The sequence below is a fragment of the Ipomoea nil genome, unplaced genomic scaffold, assembly GCF_001879475.1.
Source record: "Ipomoea nil cultivar Tokyo-kokei standard unplaced genomic scaffold, Asagao_1.1 scaffold2845, whole genome shotgun sequence".
Classification (NCBI taxonomy): Eukaryota; Viridiplantae; Streptophyta; class Magnoliopsida; order Solanales; family Convolvulaceae; genus Ipomoea; species Ipomoea nil.
This window is the reverse complement of record NW_017619273.1, coordinates 616556-639917: the sequence shown is the minus strand read 5'-3', so window position 1 is coordinate 639917 and position 23362 is coordinate 616556. Positions and strand designations below refer to the sequence as shown.

Genomic DNA, 23362 nt, shown 5'->3' with positions numbered 1-23362 from the left:
CCGCCCCACCAGTAGCGATTGAAAAGCTTTTCAATGGTAGAACAGACCCGTTCAGGCAACAAAAAGACAGACATGGTGAAGATAGGTAAAGCTTGAGATATACTCTTTAATGGTACCTCTTTGCCCGCTCTAGAAAGGAGCTTCTACTGCCATCCTCCAATTCGCTCACGGACTTTCTTCTCAATGAAATGAAAGGTCGCTGTTTTGTTACGACCCAGCGCCGATGGCAATCCCAAGTAACGGCCTAAGTCGGTAGTTTCTTGGACCCCACGCATATTGCTACCATCCGTCGAGTATCGTGATCCGTATTTGTGCTGAACATGGCATTGGACTTCTCGTAGTTGATGGTTTGTGTTAGTGTTTTTAAATGTTCAAAAACCCCATATTATAATTGACAATATTATTATGGCATACTAAGATAGGTTTAGAGTCTGTCCGTTTATCTCTACAGATAACTGATCAATCAGAAGCAACAACAGAAGGACTGACACTGAAGATCTGATTTAGGAAGCTGGTTTCTTAAAAGGCTTACGCGGTATTATCAGACTCATATGGAAAGATGATCAGCGTATATTCTTAAGAAAGGTATGGACCTAATCTTCTGAGATTACATTCCTCTTTTATAGTCCTACCTTCTACAATCAAAGACATCTATGGAGAGTGGTTATTGAAGGATCTATAAGTACCCTTATTCGAAGAGAATTAGGATTACGCCGAAAGTAAGAAGAAACACTCCATATCTGCTATATGAGATTAGATCTTTGATTATCATGCACCTTCTCAATACAATATGTTCACGGTGATTAAGATGATGAACTTGAGAAGAGTTACTACTGCTTAAACGAAAGGACACTGTGATCACACTGTTGTGGGAACAACTTTATAGAGCGTCATTGAAGTGGACTGCATCAGAGTGAGCTCTCCAAGTGAAGGGATTTCATTGGACTTCTGTATGCATGGCTCTCCATCTTCAACAATCCACTAGACCTGTGTAGACTGGTTTGAACCTTGTGTGGGGCACTTGGGTAAGATTATTGTATATCTACCTTTGTACATTGGTTTATGATTTAGTGGATTGGACGCCTATGTGATCGTCCCCCCGACGTAGATACACACCGTATCGAACTGGGTAAACATTCTGTGTCTTTGGCTTTTGTGCGGTTATCTTTCTCTTATTCTCTCTTCGTGATCTATCATTACTGATTGGCCTCTTATCTGAATCAATCAGTAATCTACATCAGTCATCTAATTCTGTCAATTTACTTAAAATGAGGAATTACAAAATTACATGTGGTATCAGAGCTTTTAAGTCTACATAGTGACTTGATCCGAAGGGCTGTTTTAGTTTTGCATTCTCTCTGTTTTTGTGCAAGTCTCTCTGTGTGTTCGTTACCTGGTTGTTGTATTCAGGATGGACGCAAGTATGAAACCGTCAGAACTAGATGGTCACAACTACTCTTTCTGGAAGGCTCGAATGGAGATATATCTTCAAGCACAAGGTACCAGGGTTTATCTCACCATCCTAACTGGGTGGGGTCGGCCTACTACTCAGAATGCGCAAGGAGTTGCTAAAGAAAAACCCATGGAGACTTGGACAGATGATGAAATGAATGCCTCTGATCTGAACAACAAAGCATTGAACTCAATTGTAGGATCACTGCATGAATTTGGTTTTACGCTTGTTATAGGAGTAAAAGAGGCTAAACGGGTATGGAAAATTCTTGAAACCAGATTTGAAGGAACCAGTGATGTCAAACAGTCAAAGCTGTAAATGGTTCTGTCAGAATTCGAAGCACTCAGAATGATTGAAGACGAAACCATTTCGACCTTCCACAGTAGGGTTCAGAACTTGATGAATTGAGCCTCAATTCTTGGGGAACCATTCACTGATGAGAGAGTGGTCAAAAAGATTCTTAGATCTTTACCTAAACGCTTTCGAATGAAAGTAACTGCTATTCAGGAATACACAGGTTGGGAAAAGAAGACTGTCGGAGAACTCATGGGAAGCTTACACACATACGACCTGGAAGTTCTTGCTGATGATGATATTGGAAGCAACAGGAAAGGAAAGTCGATAGCCTTTGTGGCTAAGGCTGATCGAGAATCTGACACAGACGACATAGATGATGAAACCTTAGCTCTTCTAACCAAAAACTTCAAGAAAATTTTAAAAGGTTTCAACAGAAAGGGTCAAGGTCAGCCTACCAGGACACAATACAAAGGCAACAACTCCTCATATCAAAAGGTAGAAACAACACCTTTCTCACAAAACAATCAATCTCAGACTGGGCGATCAAGACAAAACAGAAACAGTTCCACAGACACAGGAAAACCCCTCAATCGGTCAGTGCAATGTAGGGAATGTGAAGGATACGGTCACATACAGGCTGAATGTGCAACATATCTTAAAAGGAAAAAGGCTATGTCTGTAGCTACTCTTAGTGATGATGAGGAGGAAACTTCAAATGATCAATCAGAGGATAATTTAGGAAACTTTGTAGCTTTCTTTACTGCTACAGACCTTCAGTCAGACGGAGATCAATCTGATGGAGAATCATACTTATCAACTGATGATTTTGAAGAGAGACATACTCAACTTGAGACAGAATTTGCAAAACTTGTTGCTAGCTGGGAACAACTTGTGAAAGTGAATAAGAATCTGAATGACGAGCTGAAGCAAAGAGATGATTTTCTAAAGAAATTGAATGCAGAACTGGTCATAAAAGAAGATATCATCACTCAGATACGGTCCAGAGAAGGGAAACTAATAAAGGAATTGGAGAGCTTGAAGAGAAATATCCAGATGATGGACACCACATCTACCTTAGATAAAATTCTAGACTCTGGCAGAAATCCTAATGATAAAAAGGGTCTGGGATTTGAACAAGGAGAGTCTTCGAATAACGCACCAAAGTTCATCAAAGAGGGAATGTCTAAGACCACTGCTGATCACAGGTATGAACAAGGACAGTCATCTCAGTCAGTACAAAACAAGGGAAGGAGGTACGATCAGAATACTGATACTAACCTGGCCAGATCAACTCATCAATCTCATTATTCGAGGTTCAAAAATAAGATTGTCAAAGTTAAATATTACACTCCCATTTGTCACTACTGTCAAACAAAAGGTCATACTCGACCTGAGTGTTATTTTTTCTACAGAGATCAAAGGAAGGAAAAATATCAGAATAAGACTATTACACCATTCACTAGACATGTTTGGATCAGAAAGTCAGAAGTCATCTGCTACCCCACCATTGTTCTGACTGCATCTACAACTGATGCTAGATGGTATTTAGACAGTGGATGTTCCAGACATATGACTGGAAATATTAAGTGTCTGATGGCTGTTCAATCCAGCAGTGGAGCTGTAACATATGAAGATGGACAAAAAGGTAAAATCGTGGGAAAAGGTATCCTAAATGTACCAGGCTTACCTCAATTAGAAGAAGTCCTGCTAGTCAGTGGGTTGAAAGCGAATCTAATTAGCATCAGTCAGTTGTGTGATCAAAATTTTGGAATGTGTGTTTCGATCGTAACTGCTGCAGAGTTAGTGACAAAGCAAATCAACTTGTCATGGAAGGAACTCGGTCCTCAGACAATTGTTATGTTTTGACAAATGAAACTGCTTGTCATCTATCCAAGTCTGATGAATCAAAACTCTGGCATAGACGACTGGGTCACATAAACTTCAGAGATATGGATAAGCTGATAAAACTGGAAGCAGTAAAAGGTGTACCTAAGATCAGAATTTATCCAGAAAAAATCTGTGGCGCATGTGCAATTGGGAAACAAATCAGAACTCCACACAAAGCAGTAAGAGGTATCACCACTGAGAAATGTCTAGACCTTATCCATATAGACCTCATGGGGCCAACACAGACTGAAAGTATTGGGGGAAAGAAATACATATTTGTGTGTGTGGACGACTTCTCTCGATACAGCTGGGTATACTTTCTGAGAGAAAAAACAGAAGCCTTCAAGGCCTTTAAGACTCTGTGCATAAGAGTTCAGAAGGAAAATGATGACTCCATTATAAAAGTTCAGAGATTGAGGAGTGATCATGGAAAGGAATTTGAGAACTCACTATATTCAGACTTCTGCTCCGAGCATGGTATATCACATGAGTTCTCAGCTCATAGAACTGCTCAATAGAATGGAGTAGTGGAAAGAAAGAATCGAACTTTACAGGAAATGGCTAGAGTCATGTTACATGCCTCACATCTGCCACAACGCTTCTGGGCTGAAGCAGTTCACACAGCGTTTCATACTATAAATAGGGTATATTTTAGACCAGGAACAACGAAAACTCCTTATGAGATCTGGAAGGGAAAGAAGCCAAATCTGAAATATTTTCATGTGTTTGGAACAAAGTGTTATGTGCTAGCTGATAGAGAACAAAGAGGGAAGTTTGAACCCAAGAGTGATGAGAGCATCTTCCTTGGCTACTCTCCGAACAGTCGTGCCTACAGAGTCTACAACAAGAGGACTCAGTCTGTGATGGAGTCAGTGAACGTGGTTATCGATGACAACCCAGAAGAATCAGTAGACTCAACAGTGATAGAGTCTTCTCTAAGTGATACAGATGCGAGTAATAACAACAGTCAACTCAAACCACAAGATTCGTCAGATGAAGATCAAGAAAGTTCGGAACAGGAGATAGATCTCATGAATGATGTTGGTAAAGACAAGCCCACTAGAACTCAAAAAAACCATCCATCAGATAACATTATAGGAGATCCATCAGATGGGATGAAGACCAGAAGCAGAATAAGAAATAATCTGACAGAAATATCTGGGTCTGCTTGCTATACCTCAAAGATAGAACCCAGAAATGTCAAAGAAGCCTTACAGGATGATCTGTGGATCAAGGCAATGCAGGAGGAACTACATCAGTTTGAGCGGAATCATGTCTGGAATCTTGTACCAAGACCTGATGGTGTCAACGTAATTGGAACGAAGTGGATCTTTAAAAATAAAATTGATGAAGCCGGGAATATAGCCAGAAACAAAGCTCGGTTAGTTGCTCAAGGTTATACTCAGATTGAAGGGATTGACTATGACGAGACGTTTGCTCCTGTAGCTAGACTCGAGTCAATCAGAATCTTGCTGGCTGTCGCATGCATTTTGGGATTTACATTATATCAGATGGATGTCAAGACAGCATTTCTGAATGGGTATCTCCATGAAGATATCTATGTGGCTCAACCTAAGTGTTTTGAAGATCCAGAACACCCTACTTATGTCTATAAGCTTCGAAAAGCTCTCTACGGTCTTAAACAAGCCCCACGGGCATGGTATGAACGACTGACACAGTATTTGCTCTAGCATGGGTATAAACGCGGAAGTGTTGACAAAACTCTGTTTGTAAAAACTACTGGAAGTCATGTAACCATAGCTCAAATCTATGTTGATGACATTGTGTTTGGATCGACCCTGCAGAAATACACTGATGAGTTGGTAAAAGTAATGGAGGAAGAGTTTGAAATGTCCATGGTTGGTCAACTGACATACTTCCTAGGTCTACAGGTCAAGCAAAGTTCTGAAGGATACTTTATTTCGCAAGAGAAGTATGCTAAGAATCTTGTCAAAAAGTTTGATCTGGAAACATGTAAATCTTCCAGAACACCTGTCTCCACCTCTACAAAAGTATCGAAAGATGAAACTGGTGTATCAGTGGATAACACAGTCTATCGTAGCTTGATAGGCAGTCTACTGTATCTAACTGCCAGTCGACCAGACATAATGTTCAGTGTAGGAATCTGTGCAAGGTATCAATCTGATCCAAAGGAATCTCATCTGATAACTGCAAAACGCATTCTGAAGTACATTAAAGGAAAAATGACACTCTTCTGTGACAATGTCAGTGCTATTAACATCTCCAAGAATCCTGTTCAACATTCCAGAACGAAGCATATTGACATCAGGCATCATTACATCAGAGACCTGGTTGAATCCAAGGAAATTGAACTGGAATACATTCAGACTGACAAACAACTGGCGGACATTCTGACTAAGCCATTGGATGCTAATCGTTTTGAAATTCTCAGATCTGCTCTGGGAATTTGTTGGTCCGTCAGAGAGGAGTTGGTGTATACGGGTCAGTGTTATGATTTGACTTTCCTTAAAGACTCATCTCTATTTATGTTAAGAAGATTATTTAACATTATGCTTCTCAGAGATATCTTAAAAGATCTTAATTTCTTTTCGAATTTCAAATTTCCTTGGGTTCCGTTTCCTTCCTAAAAAGGAGCTGTACCGTTGTGTCAATCAATCGCGTCTGCATGATATTTGACAAGCCGCATTAATTAGGGTTCATCACCATTAAGCCTATTTGATACCGGGTCAAGAAGAAAAACACATCTTCGATCACCACAGCTCTCAACTTTCTGTCTCTCTTGCATATCTGCCTTCAGTGATCTGCTATTCTCTTCGCACATAACCTTCAATGGCAGACCCTATAAGAAACATCATTATCAAACTTGGAAGCAAGACACACTCTCCGGAGGTGGCCCATAAGCATATTCAGACGCTGCTGCAGTTTGCTATGAAGAAGAAGCTCAAACTTGATCCTCTGCTTCGCGACGAGATTTTAGTAACTGTGATGACCAATTACCCAGAGCTTATGCTGAATGGTCTGAAGATGATGCGACTGAACTGCTTATGATGGTTTCTGAAGCCAGTGATGAAGTTTCTCCAGTATATATTCTAGAACCCTTGGATGGAAATCGGGCCGGGGCATTCCTTCAATACTTTGCACATCGAGCCCTAGAATTGGTTGAGGCCTCTCGACGGCAAGCGGAGGCGCAACCTCTGTATCTCGCAGCTGCTCAAAAAGAGGCAACACACAGACAGGAGATCCTCCGAAACAGGTCAAACTATTCTGAAACTCCTATTGAAATTTCACCAGATAAACTTGATGTTTCTGCTACCCCATCTTGTGTGCCTGTTATTTCTGAAAATTTAACTGCTTTGGATTCCGAGAAGCCTCTTATGAATGTTGATTCTTTATCTCTGCCTTTGAGTGAATCTGTTGGTATGATATGTCTTGCATGTGTCTGATGAGAAAGCAAAGTCCTCTGATGAGCTAAATCCACTGAGTTTAGTCGTTTACTCTTCTGATAATATTGCTCTGCCTCCTGCTGAGAATGTTGATGACACTAAAGAAACTTGCTCTGTTATTGATACTCCTGTTTTACCTACTACTGTTGAAACTGTTGATTTATCAAGCCCCCACAAGTATGAGAAAACAGGTGGAATTCCTGTTTACACTGCAACATCTTTAGGAGAGAGTCTGGAACATGTGCGACTCTTTGCTGGGCTACCATCTGATTCCATCCCTCAACCATATCGAGTGATTCATCCTTCCGAATCCTCAAGTGAAGATGATAAAATACTGGCTAAAGTGTATGGATCTCAAGCACTTCAATCTGATGTTCCAACTGTTGAGGCAACTGCTCATCCTGACTCCACGAATTTCAAAATTTGAGAGATTTCGAATATTATTGGAAGCTCGACTGCAAATGTTTCTGATTCTAGCCACTCTGTGACTCCGGTTCAGTCCCCAACCAAGGAAACAAGACGGTCAAAAAGGAAGAATGTCCCAGTAAAGGTTGTTGTTGAGACCGGTGATGATAATGCTGATGTGGATCAGCTTGAGAAGAAGAAAAACTCGAGTTAGAAAGTTAAGCCTGAAGGAAACCCGCCTGTTCAACATGTGTTCAAGACTCTGCGATCGTCTGTTAAGCAAAAAGGATCTACTGCTGTTCAAGCTACCTCTGTACCAGCCCTTTCTGTCAGAAAAGGGAAGCCATCCACACGATCAAGAGGTCGAAGTATCACCCCTGAGGTCCCACCTGTTGAAGAAACTGACCCATCTGTTTACCGGCCTCAGTTTGTATCTCCTGCTGCACAGACCAAATGGGCCACTATGGTTAGAAGGGATCTTATTGTTCAAAGATCGGTGGACGAGAACCAGCTGAACTCCGTTTGTGACATTCTGCCCTTGCTGAATGAAGTCGGATTGTTGAAAACTGTCACGGACATCTGCCCTTACTCTAAGCTGCTCACATATGAATTCTATTTCAATCTCAATGATGAGATTGACGTTCTCACAGGGCCACGACCGATGCAGATCTTTATCAGAGGAAGGTGGTATGTTTTTTGGCCGGATATGATTAATGAATACTATGGCTTGCCAGCAGTTCAAGAAGAAGCTGTTGCTGACTGGGACTTAGTTGCCAGAACTCTGACCGGTGGGCAGACAGAATCATGGCCTACGGGTGACAAGGACTATCTGCAAAGCTCCCATCTCACGTCCAGATATGTGATTTTACACCGCCTAGCTCTTCACAACTGGCTCCCATCAGCCCATTTTCACACAGTTGGCAAGCTTCTGGCTGGGTTCTTATTTCGAATTGGAACAAAGATGTAACTTGATCTGGGCAAATGAATTTACTATCACATCCTCACCCTGATTCAACCACGCGAACAGAAGGTAAGACTACCCTTCCCAAATTTGATTTTTGGCATCATTACCACTCAGGGCCTTGAGCCTATGCCCAGTGAAGTAATCAGCCCAACGTTGCTTTATACTTTTGATAAATGTCTTCTGTCTGGAGATCACATTCGGGATGTTGTTCCTGTGACTGCCCCATCCAATCCTGAACCAGATGCTGTGCCTGATGACTCTCCTCATGATAAGGATGTTCAGCTTTCCATACAGCTGAAGGCAAGAGTTGCTGATCTTGAGACGGTGCACAGCATTATTGCAAAGCAACTGACAGGTGCCCGTACTGAGCTAGCTACTGTTCTTCTTCGTTTGAGCCTGACTGAAGCTGCTGCTGCTGCTGATCCTGTGAAGTCTGACAGTGACTCTCCCTCCAATGCTTGATCTTTGGCTACCATTGGCAAAAAGGGGGAGTAGTATGAACTCAGGGGGAGTTTAATTTTTTTGTTTTTTGTTCGAGTCCCTTCTGGCCCTGGCTGGGCGTTTATGTTTTTTTTTTTTTTTTTTTTTTTTATCCTAAACTGTTTTGGATCCTATGTTTCTGTTTTCATTCTATGTAATCAGTTCGGACATATGGGTTGCTTCTTTATAATAACCTATCTTAGCTCTTTGAGTTTCTAGTCGAGTTGTTTTGCTAAATAATAGCCAAAGGGAGAGTTTGTTAGTGTTTTTAAATGTTCAAAAGCCCCATATTATAATTGGCATTGTTATTATGGCATACTAAGATAGGTTTAGAGTCTATCCGTTTATCTCTACAGATAACTGATCAATCAGAAGCAACAACAGAAGGACTGACACTGCAGATCTGATTTAGGAAGCTGGTTTCTTAAAAGGCTTACGCGGTATTATCAGACTCATATGGAAAGATGATCAGTGTATATTCTTAAGAAAGGTATGGACCTAATCTTCTGAGATTACATTCCTCTTTTATAGTCCTACCTTCTACAATCAAAGACATCTATGGAGAGTGGTTATTAAAGGATCTATAAGTACCCTTATTCGAAGAGAATTAGGGTTACGCCGCAAGTAAGAAGAAACACTCCATATCTGCTATATGAGATTAGATCTTTGATTGTCATGCACCTTCTCAATACAATATGTTCACGGTGATTAAGATGATGAACTTGAGAAGAGTTACTACTGCTTAAACGAAAGGACACTGTGATCACACTGTTGTGGGAAGAACTTTATAGAGCGTCATTGAAGTGGACTGCATCAGAGTGAGCTCTCCAAGTGAAGGGATTTCATTGGACTTCTGTATGCATGGCTCTCCATCTTCAACAATCCACTAGACCTGTGTAGACTGGGTTTGAACCTTGTGTGGGGCACTTGGGTAAGATTATTGTATATCTACGTTTGTACATTGGTTTATGATTTAGTGGATTGGACGCCTATGTGATCGTCCCCTAGACGTAGATACACACCGTATCGAACTGGGTAAACATTCTGTGTCTTTGGCTTTTGTGCAGTTATCTTTCTCTTATTCTCTCTTCGTGATCTATCATTACTGATTGGCCTCTTATCTGAATCAGTCAGTAATCTACATCAGTCATCTAATTCTGTCAATTTACTTAAAATGAGGAATTGCAAAATTACAGTTTGTCCCGAGGCTGCGCTATACATCTCCAAGCAGTCTTTGACCCACTGAGCCTCCTCAGATGTAGCCCTGAAGAATAATAAGCTATCATCCGCGAAGAACAGATGTGATATAGGTGGGGCATCCCGTGCGATTCTAACACCATGGATATCACCTCTCGCCTTGGCTTGTTGTAAAATAATAGATAGACCTTCAGCACACAGAATGAAGAGGTAGGGAGACAGCGGGTCGCCCTGACGGATGCCTCGAGACGGGTTTATCGATCCCACCGAATCCCCGTTAACCTGAATATATTAAGCCACGATCGTGACACACATCATAAGTAGTTCGATCCATCCCTGGTAAAATCCCAGAGCCGCTAACATCCCCTTCAAAAAGCCCCACTTCATCCGGTCGTAGGCCTTGGCCATGTCAAGTTTCAATGCCGTCCAACCCATCAATCCTCCTGACTTCCTCCTCAGATAATGCCCTACTTCCCCTGCCACGATTATGTTATCCGTTAAGAGTCTGTCGGGGACAAAAGCACTTTGAGACAAAGATACAACACTCTGCAGTACTTCTTTTAGTCTATTAGCTAGCGTTTTGGCCAGCACCTTATACGCAACATTGCATAAAGCAATCGGGCGTAAGTCCGAGACTTTCTCGGGTACCTTCTTTTTTGGGATCAGGACAATGTTGGAATAATTGAGTCCTTGTGGTAGGCTTCTGTTAGTTACACACTTCGTTAAAAACATGAACAAATCATGCCCCAAAATTGGCCAGAAATGTTAATAGAAAACAGGCGTCATAGCATCCGGACCCGGCGCTTTCTCCGGGGCCATCGAAAAGAGTGCAATCTTGACCTCAGCCAACGTGAAAGGCAACATAAGAGCAGCATTCATGTTATAACTTAATTCTGATGCCGCTCAGGAATTCGAAGTTGCCCAAATTATTAGTAACATAAGCAATTATAATGAACCTAGTCAAACTAGATTAATAGAATAGTGTTTAATTATATTATTTGAGAATAACTAAAACTATGTGGTCAAATGGTACCCGGATTGGACTTCCATTTGGAAGGTTATGAGTTTAAGCCTCGGTTGAGGCGTTTGTGTTATACTACATTGTAATAGAGCAGTAGTATTCAAAAATATTATTTGAGAATAAATATGAAAGGTGTTCAAAATATATAAAAGAATACAATTTGAAATTCTTATGTTTTTAGGAATTGACACATATTTTGGGTATGGTTAGAGGTTAAGTATTGGTCTCTGACTAATATCATATTATCATATGATTTATTAAAAGGAACTATGCTTTTATAATTTTTGCCCTCCGAATTGCGCGCTTTTGTTGATTTAATATATGTTTAATTTGTGTGATGCTTATTAAAATAGTTATTGAATTGACTTATCAATGTAATAGTACTTTTTAAATTAAACATTATATATATAAAACACTGTAATTTTGCATTTCCTCATTTTAATCAAATTAACCGGATTAAACGACTGATAAAATGGACTGACTGATTCGGTGATGATGTCAGTCAGTTAGATAGGTCATTGAGAAGTTTGTAGAAAGAGGCAAAACAACACAAAGCAACACACTAAATGTTTACCCAGTTCGATACGGTGTGTATCTACGTCTGGGGGACGATCACAAAAGCGTCCAATCCACTAACTCATAATCCAATGTACAAAAGTAGAGAAACAATAATCTCACTAAAGTGCCCCACACAAGGTACGTACCCAGTCTACACAAGTTTAGTGGATTGTTGAAGTTGGAGAGCCATGCATGCAGAAGTCCAATGAAATCCCTTCACTTGGAGAGCTAACTCTGATGCAGTCCACTTCAGTGACGCTGTTCAATATTGTTCCCACAACTGTGTGATCTTAGCGTCCTTTCGTTTAAACAGTGATATTTCTTCTCAAGTTCTTCATCATAATCACCAAGAAAAAATTGCCTTGAGAAGAGGAATGATAATCAAAGATATGATCTTCAAACTAGTTCTAAGTGTTTCTTTCTTCTTAAAAGCATAACCCTAATTCTTGATCGAATAAGAGTACTTATAGTTCCATAATAAGAACACTCTCCATAGATATCTGTGATTGTAGATGGTAGGACGATATAAGAAAAATGTAATCTTAAAGATCCGGTCCATACCTTTCCAAGACAGATACGCTGATCTTCTTTCCAAATCTGACTTCTTAAACCGCGTTCTGCAAAAGGGAAACATCTTCCTAAAACAGATCTTCAGTGTCAGTCCCTCTGTTGCTGTATTTGATCAATCAGTCCTCTGTAGAACAAAACTGACACCAAGCTAACCCTATCTTAGTTTGCCATAATAATATTGCCAATTATATGTTGAGGTTTTATGAGCAATTAAAACCCTAACAAACACAATATAATAAATTTTAATATTATAATTATAAACATTTTGATCTAATTAAGGTAATTAAGAATGTTTTATAAAGACGACATATTCTTATCATATGATACTCTGTTCCCAATTTTCATAGAAAATAAAATATCATCCAATCTACTTGGAAAACAAAATATCACCCCTTCCATGCATTCCAAGGATAACATGCATATTTCATTTATGGTTAGACAAGTAACTTAGTTAATTTAATTTTAGTAAAACTGCTTAATTATTCAATTCCTATGATAATTAAGAGTAGGAATATTTTGTTCCTATTACGATTAAGATTATGAATACTTTGTGTGCCTATAAATATAAGTATATGTCATGCTTGAAGAAAATTCAAATTTCCTTTAAAAAAAATATAAAAAAATTCAAATGTATTGCACCATCGTTTAGGTATGTTTGAGTTACGTACTGTACGTCTCTCATAGTCACTGCCACCCATGGAGTTTTACAATAATCTGGTATTATTATTACTAAGGCCCTGTTTTGTAAAATAGTTAATCGGTAGATTAATTTTGACTTATTTAACACTATTAGCTCTTTGACTTGGTTCAAAAATCAATATAAGTATTTGATTAATTAGCTTTTTGTAATTTCAAAATGCTAAAATTCAAAAAACTACTCAAAGCAATGTTTTCAATTAACTTTTTGAGAAAAGAAATTATACCAAACAGTTATCACCTAACTTACCAAACACCTTTTTACAATCAGCTAATGTTATCAACTAATTTACCCTCTAATTAACCCAATCAGCTAACAGCTAACATCCATTTGCCAAACAGGGAGTAAATATTATTGTCCCGTGCAATGCACGATCTAAATGTATATAAATAAATACATACTTAGGGGAGTGTATTCAATCATGACTTTTGTAGATTTTTAAAGACTTTTAAATTGAAAGATTTTAATAAACTTTTATTGACTTTCATAGAGTCATTCAATAATTTTTAAAACTTTATAAAACTCTATAAAAGTCTATATAAAAAGCATTTATAGACTTTTATCAACTTTTTATTTTAAAAAGTACAAAAGTCATTGAAATTCTAAATTCAATACACCCTTACAAATTTTCAATGATTTTGATTCTTATCATTTATAATTTTCTTACAAAACATTTATAATATATCATAAAATTCTTCTTATTATATAGTTCTTCACTCACATCAACATTCTCAACATTATTATTTTTATCTATAGTATGCTGGGACTTTTATATGCTAATTACTTATTCTTCAACTAGTGTTCTCTCGATTTGACTACGTAAAGTCAAAAGACAATATAGCGGATCCGCTAACCAAAGGGTTAGGCAAAGAAGTTGTGGAGAAGTTGACATGAGGAATGAGTCTAAAGCTCTTGGACTAAAAGTTCTATAGTGGATACCCAACCTAGCTGGCACCTAAGTTCAATCGGGCAACTAAATTATGGAACAGAGTGTGTCACTATGGGGGTCTCGGACTCCCTACCACTCCTCGTTAAAACAGTGATTCTTGTACGAGGCTAGCACGTTGATGCTTTAATGATTCGAATGTCGGTTAACATGTGTGAGTATGTGGGATACTCGGGAAAGAATCACCTATGTGAGAGAGAAGTGAGGGTCGCTTCAAAGGAGAATTTATGGGCACAATTCTTTAGAAACTCTTGTAGAACCAGGAACGGTGACCCACGACCAAAACGGCCAGTCATGAGAACAGAGCATGGTTGGGAGGTTCCTGTGTGAAATATGACTTCGTCTACACAAACGGAGGTAGGTTCAAAGACATCGCGTTCTTCCATATAGCCAGTAAAGTAAACATATCTTCACAAGGGAAGGTTCAAAGGGTGCGGTAATCCGTACCTATCCTATGCAGGGATCGACCGTTGAACACAGTTGTTTTCGATTTCAAAATACCCTGAAATTCAATTTTTCTCAAAGTAGACACATTTGAGTTGGAAAAGTGAAGGGAAAAAGCTTGAGAGTAGCTTTTGTCCCATATTGGTTTGGGAAGTGGATTTGGACCACTATTTATACAAGAGCTTTTCTAAGGCTTATTGAATTGTATAGAATAGAGGCTTTCTCTCGTGCGCAGGGGGGGGTGGGTGCAAATCAAATCCCAAAATGAGACTGAAGAGGCTTGATTCAGGCCTGAACTCGTGTACGCGGGCACGGATATCGTCTGAAAATTGGCAGGCCTTGCGGACTAAGTTATGCCAAACTTCGGTATCATTTTCCAACCAAATCAGCCACGGCTTTCACGGCTGACCAGAGTTCAGCCTTGAGAGGCCAAACCTGAATGTAACACCCCGTGTTACAGCCTTCAAACCCGAATTAATTATTAAATTAATTATGTTAATCAAAATAATTAAGAAGGATTTATTTTAATTATAATTCTCTTAATTAATCTATGCGATCCTCAATGGATCGTGAACCTTTGTCTGAACTAGAAACCTTAAGCCCGTAGGGAATAATGAAAGTGGGCTTTATCATCCAGACCCTGAATAGGTTTTCCCTTAAACATATAAATAGAAGATTAGGAAGCATATAGAACCCTTCCTCACCTCCATCTTACTCGAAAATCTCTCAGGAAATCTAGCTAAGGAAATCCCCCACCATCAAGCTTAGGAAGATCAATTGGGAGAAGAATCTTAGGGAATGACCTTAGTAGCCTTGGAAATCGATTAGGGCTAAAGAGGTAACGAACCCATGTCTTATAAAACCTATTTTCCTTGCTATTGTTTATTGATTGGCTCCCATTGAATGATTGATTGTGTGATTTTGTATGTATACCTTGTTAGAGCTTGTCTTTAGGTTTATATGGTGAATTATTTCTATTCTTGATATTTTTGATGGCCCTGTGTGGTTATTGATATGATCTTGTATTTAATTAAGTCTAGAACTTGTCCCTGGGGTTTGTATCGTGAATCTCGTGTTGTGATGTTCTTGGTATTCTTGGGTGGGTTTATGCATGCTCGGGTGTTGATTTTAGTATAGGACTTGTCTTTAGGGCTTTACATATAGATTTCTTGATGTTCTTGAGGTTCCGGATAGGAAGGTGTCCTTTCACACATGATTGGTGTTTAAGCTTACCCTAGCAAGACACACATTTCATTCATCATCTTCTAGCCAATCTCCTAAACACTCCACCTTCTCTCTAAGAAATCTTGGCTTACTCTCCAAGCTAAAAGAAGATTTTCCTAGCCTTGCAAAGATTCAATCCAAGATCCCACATTTCTACCTCCCAAGCATAGGAAGGGGTACTATCTAAAGTTTTTTAGTGTTTTTAGTTAACTTTAAGGTGACTTTATCTTATTTTGGTGTTTTCTTTGTGGTTTGGTTGTTTAAGAAGTCTTGGGTGAGAAAGAGCTTCAAGGAGAGGCTTAGGAGTGTAAGAAGAAAGTGGTTTTTGGTCTTCAAAGGTAACCCATGCTATACAAAATTTATTTTCTACTTGCTATTGATGTTTCTTGGCTTCTATTTGATGATTCTTGATGTTGTGAGTGATTTGATTGTTGGTCCCAAAAGAGGTAAGGTGAAAGTCTAGAGGGGGGGGGGGGGGGGGGGTGAATAGACTTTCAAACTTTTTCGCACAATATAACAAAAGGTAAGCCAGAGATAAACCAAGACTCTTAACTAGATTGTTAGAGTCAGGTGCACAGCGGAATTAAATAAACGATACGGTGTGTGTGTAGATCGTGTCAAGATTATTGACGTGAGAAGCAAGCAAGAGCAGTAAGTAAAGAAAGCAGTAAAGAACACAAGGCAATTTATAGTGGTTCGCGAGGTGATGTAATCCTCCTACTCCACTTGCTCTTTTCTCCAAGAGCTAATTCACTATATCCACCACTTCTTGGTTCCAAGATACAATGAATTCCGTGATCTAGTGCTTTGATCACCAAGCCCACACTAATCACGCCCAGTGCCTCCGACACTGCTGCTTCGGGTTTCACGTCGCCGCGTTACTTTCCCAGGATTTCACAACTCCGTGCTACTTTCCCCCCGTCTTCTACGATCCGGTAGAAACGTATCTTCCGTGATCTGGTGCTTTGATCACCAAGCCCACACCAATCACGCCCAATGTCTTCCCGACACTGCTGCTTCGGATCTCACAGCTCCGTGTGACAATCCAGGATTTCACAACTCCGTGTTACTTTCCTCCTTTCCCTTGTTTTGCTCCAAAACAAGTTTTGCCTTGCTTCCAACTTTGAGATTCTGTAGATGATCTTCGTTGATGCGCTTAATCTCGAAGTTGATGAAGATTTCAACACTCTTGGATATTTCTTTTCTAAGCTCTGTATCACTCTGAGTGTTTATCTCACAAAAGATATATCAATTTAAGCTCCTGAGATGGAAAGCTTTCTTTGAATTTTATATGCTCTGTTTATCTCTGTATTCTTGCTCTATTGCGTTCTTGCTTCTGCTTTCCAAAGCTTCAATCTTCATCTTTTTATAGCTGGTAATGAGAATCCGTCCGTTGGAAAGAAACGGTCTCATTTTCGAATTTTGCTTAGTTGTATAGTCTTTTGTCAGAAGATAAGATAACGTTGCAGATCTTGTCAAATATTTCAAATTGAGCTTGAGGTTTCAGCAAAAATGGCGTCCCATGAATCTCCATCTGGTGTAGATCACGCCTCTTGGGATTTTTATCTTCAAAATATATTCTCCAATATAATCCCTTACTAGTTAGACTAGTATTTTTGCTCCTGCAACTTCTTCTAATATCTTCCTCTGTTTTTCGTGTATCTGGGTCTGTATACTGCTTCCAGACTTCATCTCTTCAATTGACTTGGAAATCTCTTCCCTTGTGAAACTTCATCCCTTTCTATTAATGAAATCTCTATCCCTTGCTAGATTTGTCAATTGAATTCTCATCCCTTACTTGATTTGGAATTGCAATCTCATCCCTTACTTGATTTGGAATTGCAATCTCATCCCTTGCAATCTATATCTCCAATTGAATTGAAGCCTTGTAAATCTCATCCCTTCAAATTGATTTCCCTGTACCAATTTGAACTTCAATTCTTCTGATGAAATTGCATCCCTATTTCAATTTCGGGGTTCCAATTTGTTTCTTCTGATGAAATTGCATCCCTATTTCAATTTCGGGGTTCCAATTTGTTTGGGATACCAATTTGAGAAACTGCATCCCTTCACTTGTAAACTTCATCCCTTAGTCAATTTGGAAATCTCATTCCCTTTCGGGGTTCCAATTTGTTTGGGATACCAATTTGAGAAACTGCATCCCTTCACTTGTAAACTTCATCCTTAGTCAAATTGGAAATCTCATTCCCTTTGATTTTGCATCCCTTGAAATCTCACCCCATAGTCAAATTGGAAATCTCATCCCATAGTCAAATTGGAAATCTCATCCCATTGACTTGCAAATTGTATCCCTTCGGCCAAACCATCGCCTCTTACTTGATCAGATGGAATTTTAACTTGGCTTCTTTAAAATATGTGGGATGTGAGATTCAAACCTATGACCTTGCACATAATATTTCAAGCTTCTACCATCTCGTCCGTACAGCCTTTTAGTCATTTTCTAGTTTCACTTGGTGTACTCCTTTCTTTCCATAGATGCTTGATCTTCAAGATAGCTTCATGCAAACTTCTAGTCACGTTCTTTCTTCTTCGGGATTTCTTGAGGGATTTTCTCAAATTTCATACGCATACATCTTCCTCTTCTGTTTGCCATTTTCTCTTGACAAATTCTTGATTTTTGGATTGATATCTTCTTCATCCATTTCCTCAACTAATGAATTTATTTTTCCCTTTCTTGGTCTAAGACTCGACTTAGTCTAATAAAATAAAATTGGGGATCTACGAATTACAATATGGCTTATCAAAATCTATTACAATTTATTCCTAACAATTTCCCCCCTTTTGATAATGCCATAACCTATACTCAAACATTGGCTTTAAGGCTTTGAAAAATATTTTTATTTTTACTCAATTTTATTTCGACAAAGCCAAGATGAGTTTGACAAAAATAATTCTAGGGAAAATAAACCTTTGTGAATTAATTTAGATGATGTTATCACATCTGTGCTTGTTTTTATGGTTATTTTGAATCATCACAGTAATTAAGCTCTTTAATTTTGCTTATTTAATACATGTTTTCCTTGCTATTATCATTTAATTATGGTTCGCACTTGTTTTGAATATTTTACGGTGTTTGTTAGTGTTTTTGAACCATTTTAGGTCAAAGATATGACCAAGGGGAGTTCAAGGATGAGTTTCGAGCAATTTTGGATGAGTTCGGGGCCCAGTGGACTCGACGCGTCGAGCGGGCTCGACACGTCGAAATTTTCCAGTAGCTAATTAATTCGCGCACAGGAAGTCTCGACGCGTCGAGAAAATTCTCGACGCGTCGAATATGCGTCTGTTTCTGGGATAAAAACAGACGCCTAAAGTGGCGCGGATAAAAAAACAGACGCCTAAAGTGGCGCAGCTGGGCAAAATTCAATATAAGCGCGAGATTTCTTTTCCTAATATCAATTGCGCGGACTTCAAGGCTCATATCTCCATATTAAAAGTTAGCAATTCAAGGAATCTTCCAAATTCTAAATATCATTAAAGACGACAATTTCTTTATTTAAATATAGGAATTAGAATTTGAGTCCAATTTGGTACAAGATTCCTATTTCATCTCAACTTTGTACCCACTATAAAATCCCTCCTTCCTCAACCCTAATGACAGAGACCGGGACCAAGAGATTTTCAGAGTTCTTTGTAGACAAGAAAGAGAGAATTCAAGAGGCTCAAGTTATCTTTGGAAGCAAGGAGGAAGCCACGGAGATTCGGGAGAATCGCTTGGTCAATTCTTGTACTCTTTTGATGGTTTGTAATCCTTTATTCATATTTGCTATGTATAATTTAGCCATGCTCAGCTAAATTCCTTAGGGATTTTTGGGTGAATTTGTTTATGAACCTATGTGCCTAGTTCGTTAATTTCTTAATATATTTATGTTTGGTTTTATGATTTGTGTTGCAATCTTGTTTTAATCTGTTGTTGTTGGTGGTTAAAGGCCTAAATTACTAGCTTCACAGTCATGTTTGTGTCACCAATGGGAGTTGGGGCATAAATTAGGTCACACACGATTGCACCTAATGGTTGGTCCTTGGGAAAGGGGAACTAATTAGGGGAAGTTTATTCTAGATTATTGCTCATCGGGAGATGGTAGTAATTAGGAATAATTGAATGCTGATCTTTGATCTTATTGGGTGTTTAAGCCATGGGAGTGGAAATTCACTAGGAATAGAGATTACGGGAGTAATTCGATTCCACTTTGCATTCCCATACAAATCTTAATTCCAAACCAAATATTACAAACGTTAATTGGCACTAGGTGATTAAACATTGTGATCCCAAGAATCCTATTTTGCTCTATTGTCTACAAAACCTTGCTACTTATTTTATTCTGCTTGTTATTTTATGCAATTAATCAACCTTCAAGTTTTGTTCGGACTAGTTTCATATGAGTAACCTAGTAGCTAGTGATTAGTACACCACCTCTCTGTGGTTCGACAACCCGAATACTCCGGGTATTATTTGTTTGCCCCAAATTACAGCAATCATTAGACAAGTCCTATACGCATCCTTGATTAATCAATTTTTATCTTTATCAAAATTTTGCATGCGTTTAACAACTCTTGTCTTTTGATTCACCAACTAATTACATGATAGCCAAAAAAAAAAATAAATCATAAACAGACTTAGATCAGACCAAGGGAATTTTTATTCATATTAGTCGAAAGAGGAAATATTGTAGCTAGCCAAAATCATCGAAATTTAAAACATCATATTTCTTGAGGAATATATGCTTGATTACCTTCTGGGTTTCTTGACTCCCATGTCAGCTTTCAATATATCCTTGATATGTTCTCTCATCTTGCAGATATCATTCTTGAACTTCTCACATTCAAATTTCTTAGTCACATTCCCAGCCATGTAGTGTCCAAAGGCCTCTTTAATGTTGGTGCCCGGAAGAGCTCCGGCTTCCCACCAAATTATGCATTCTTCAAAACTTCTTTGGAATCCCAGACTTTCACCATTATTCTTGGTATAGTCTCTGAGCTCATACCACATTTCGGTTCGGTTTCGTTTCGCTTCTTCTTCTTTATTCTTGTCCGAAATCCATTGAGCTTGATCAGCTTTTGGCCATCTTTTCACCATAGCCGGCACATTTTCGGATGTCCAGACTTTCTGCGGTGTTAAGGTTCCTTTTGAGCATTCGAACCAATCTCGAGTTTCGGCCACTTTTGATGAACTTGATCCAAGACTTGGATTTGCAAATTGAGCGAAACCAACTTGGGATTGTTGACCACGTCCTCGTCCACGGCCTTTCGTAGGTGCGGCGGTCTGAGCTGGTTGTTGTGACTGATTTCCAATGATGAATTCATGTTGTTGTAAAGCCAGATGATTGAGAATTTCTTCCCCCCTTATGGCATTATCAATCAAAAAGCCAAGGGATTTGGAATCTTGTTCTTGATTGGCTTTAACAATCTTAACTCCATCATGTGTTTTGAGAGAAACATCCTGCAAAACAGACAATTTATTAGCCATGGAGGATAATTCCACCTCAAGGTGATTTATCCTTGTTTCTTGATCTTGTATGGCTTTGATTTGTCTCAGGTGTCTTTCACTGTTGATTTTCTCTGTGGCTTCTCGTTCCTTCTTCGTAAGTTGGATTATCTCCAATAATCCTTCAGTGAGATCTCCTTTCAAATGTTGTTCGGCTCTTTCAATTTTTGTCTGCAAAGTGTTTTGATACTCCAACAACTCCTTCAAATTTGTTCGTGTGTTCTCAAAATGTTGTAGAGAGAGATGTCCTTGCTCGGTGAGAATACTTCCAATTTTCTGACACACCATATCACTTGATTTAGTGACTTTTGCAAACAAAGAAACCAATAAATCATCTTCATCTTCTTCTCGGGTTCGGCCTCCTTGCATATTCAAAGAGTGTAAACTCTTGAATAAATTCCTTCTTGAATCTCCAAGAACCGGATTTTCGGTGAGTTGCAAATTCTCTTCTGGTGATTCGGCTTCTTCAAGATGATTTTCCACTTCTTCTTCAATTACCTCTGTTCTTGAAATAAGCTCTGCATTTAAAGTAGCTTCCAGAGAGGTATTTTGAAGTGACAATATAGGGGTGTTATCGTGTACTGGCACTTCATGTGAATATTCCCCCCAATTGATGGTCTGATTTCACCATCAATTTGGTCTCTAAATTCATCCCTTGTAGGGTCCAATTTTTGACTTTTGACCATATAACGTGATGAGGAAGTTTTGTTCATTTTTGGTCCTTTTTAATGGGGTAGGAAATACGATTTGTTCCAAATACAGCCAACCAAACATTTTTATTTATTACTCCTTTAATCAGGAGTACAAGAGAGAGGATCACAAAAGACATTCCTTTTAGACAATACAACCACATCAACTGCGATTAGTAGAACAACATTCATCTTCACTGTTGTCCTCGTCAGTATGTGGAGGAGATGGGCTGTACCCTGGTCCGGAATCTTCACTGTGCATGTTCGAGCTTGAAGACGAGTACGTTGCATTGAAGAACCTCGTGTAGTCCACAGGTGGACGGATGCGGGGATTCACCGGTGGAGGAGCAGATGGCAGAACGAGTTCTGGTGCTACTGGTGGTAGGTCAGGTTCTGCGGCCGGTGGTGCATCAAACTGAACTGGTGGTGCAAGAGGTTCATGAGAAATTCCTTCAAAGCCCGGTGGTGGCAACACTGGTCCGAATGTCAGCTGCTTCAAATAGTCGATGTACTCAGTGTTGCTCATGTTCATGATTTCCTGGTAGATGTCCGGTTGCACAACAGGTGAAAATTTCAGAAAAGGTCCTTCAGATTCTTTTGACTTCTGTGGTTCGGCTAAGCCTTGACACGGTGGTGGCAAGCTTTTCTCAGCATCTCCTTCTTCAGCATAGATAAGCCCTGGTTCTCTTGGTGGTGAAACAGGTGTATATTGTTCAGGGCCTTTCTCTTCAGATACGACAAGAGGGTCGTTTGCAGTATCTCCAACCAGATGTCCTCCAGCCTCAGCCCTTCTGGCTCGTAATTTCTGGAGTCGCACTTGATTCCAGATTCTCTTTGATGTTCTTCTTTCTTCATTGTTCTTCTCCTTCGAAACCATTGTTCTTCCTGCAAAAAAAAATAAAATGCACTGCTTGCACGGTTTTTGGATTGCCGATATATATATAGGCGGAGAATCGTCTGAGATCTTCAGGGATTATGGTCGACAGTTGGGTTCTGAACAGGTATGATTGACATCCATTAAATTTGGATGAATCTCTATTGGTTGAGGAGGACGGTGCTAGGAGGAGATTAGACAAGTAACTACTAGTGTTTAAGAGAGGATTTTATCAGATTTGAGGCATGGGTGACGATCGGGTTCTTCGAGGGAGAGAGGGTGTCGATTAGGATTAATGAAGGGATCTGATTTTGTGAGAGGGGGTGAGATTTTTGTGGGATGTAATTTATGAGTGGAAGATCAAGAGGTGTAGATTTGAAAGGTGAAGAGTTTTAATGGGATTGGGTTTATGGGGTAGAGGTTTAAGGGGTGGAGGTTTTAAATCCAATCTGATCTCTTCCATCATCATCTCAAAAACACACGTTAGATGTATCATAAAAAAATATAAATATAATCACACAAATTACACACATATCCGTAAATCTCACATATAATTTCACAAAATTACTCACATAATTTCGAAACATATTAAAAAAATAAAGCAATTAAAACACATCCATATATAAACAAACATATACACGGTAAACTCCCAATTAACTTTAACACAGATTTAGAAAATTAGACAAATTTCAATTAGACACCAAAATTAAACATACATAAATATGGTA

The 23362-nt window shown here is 39.1% G+C and overlaps 1 protein-coding gene across 1 annotated transcript; it reads left to right on the top strand.

Moving 5' to 3' along the window:
* The first annotated feature begins 6666 nt into the window (after positions 1 to 6666).
* LOC109159787 lies at positions 6667 to 8434 on the top strand. Its single transcript, XM_019307899.1, has 4 exons — positions 6667 to 7036; positions 7107 to 7450; positions 7562 to 7676; positions 7788 to 8434. Exons 1-4 carry the CDS (start codon positions 6667 to 6669, stop codon positions 8432 to 8434), a joined length of 1476 nt encoding a protein of 491 aa, XP_019163444.1.
* Positions 8435 to 23362: the final 14928 nt, after the last annotated feature.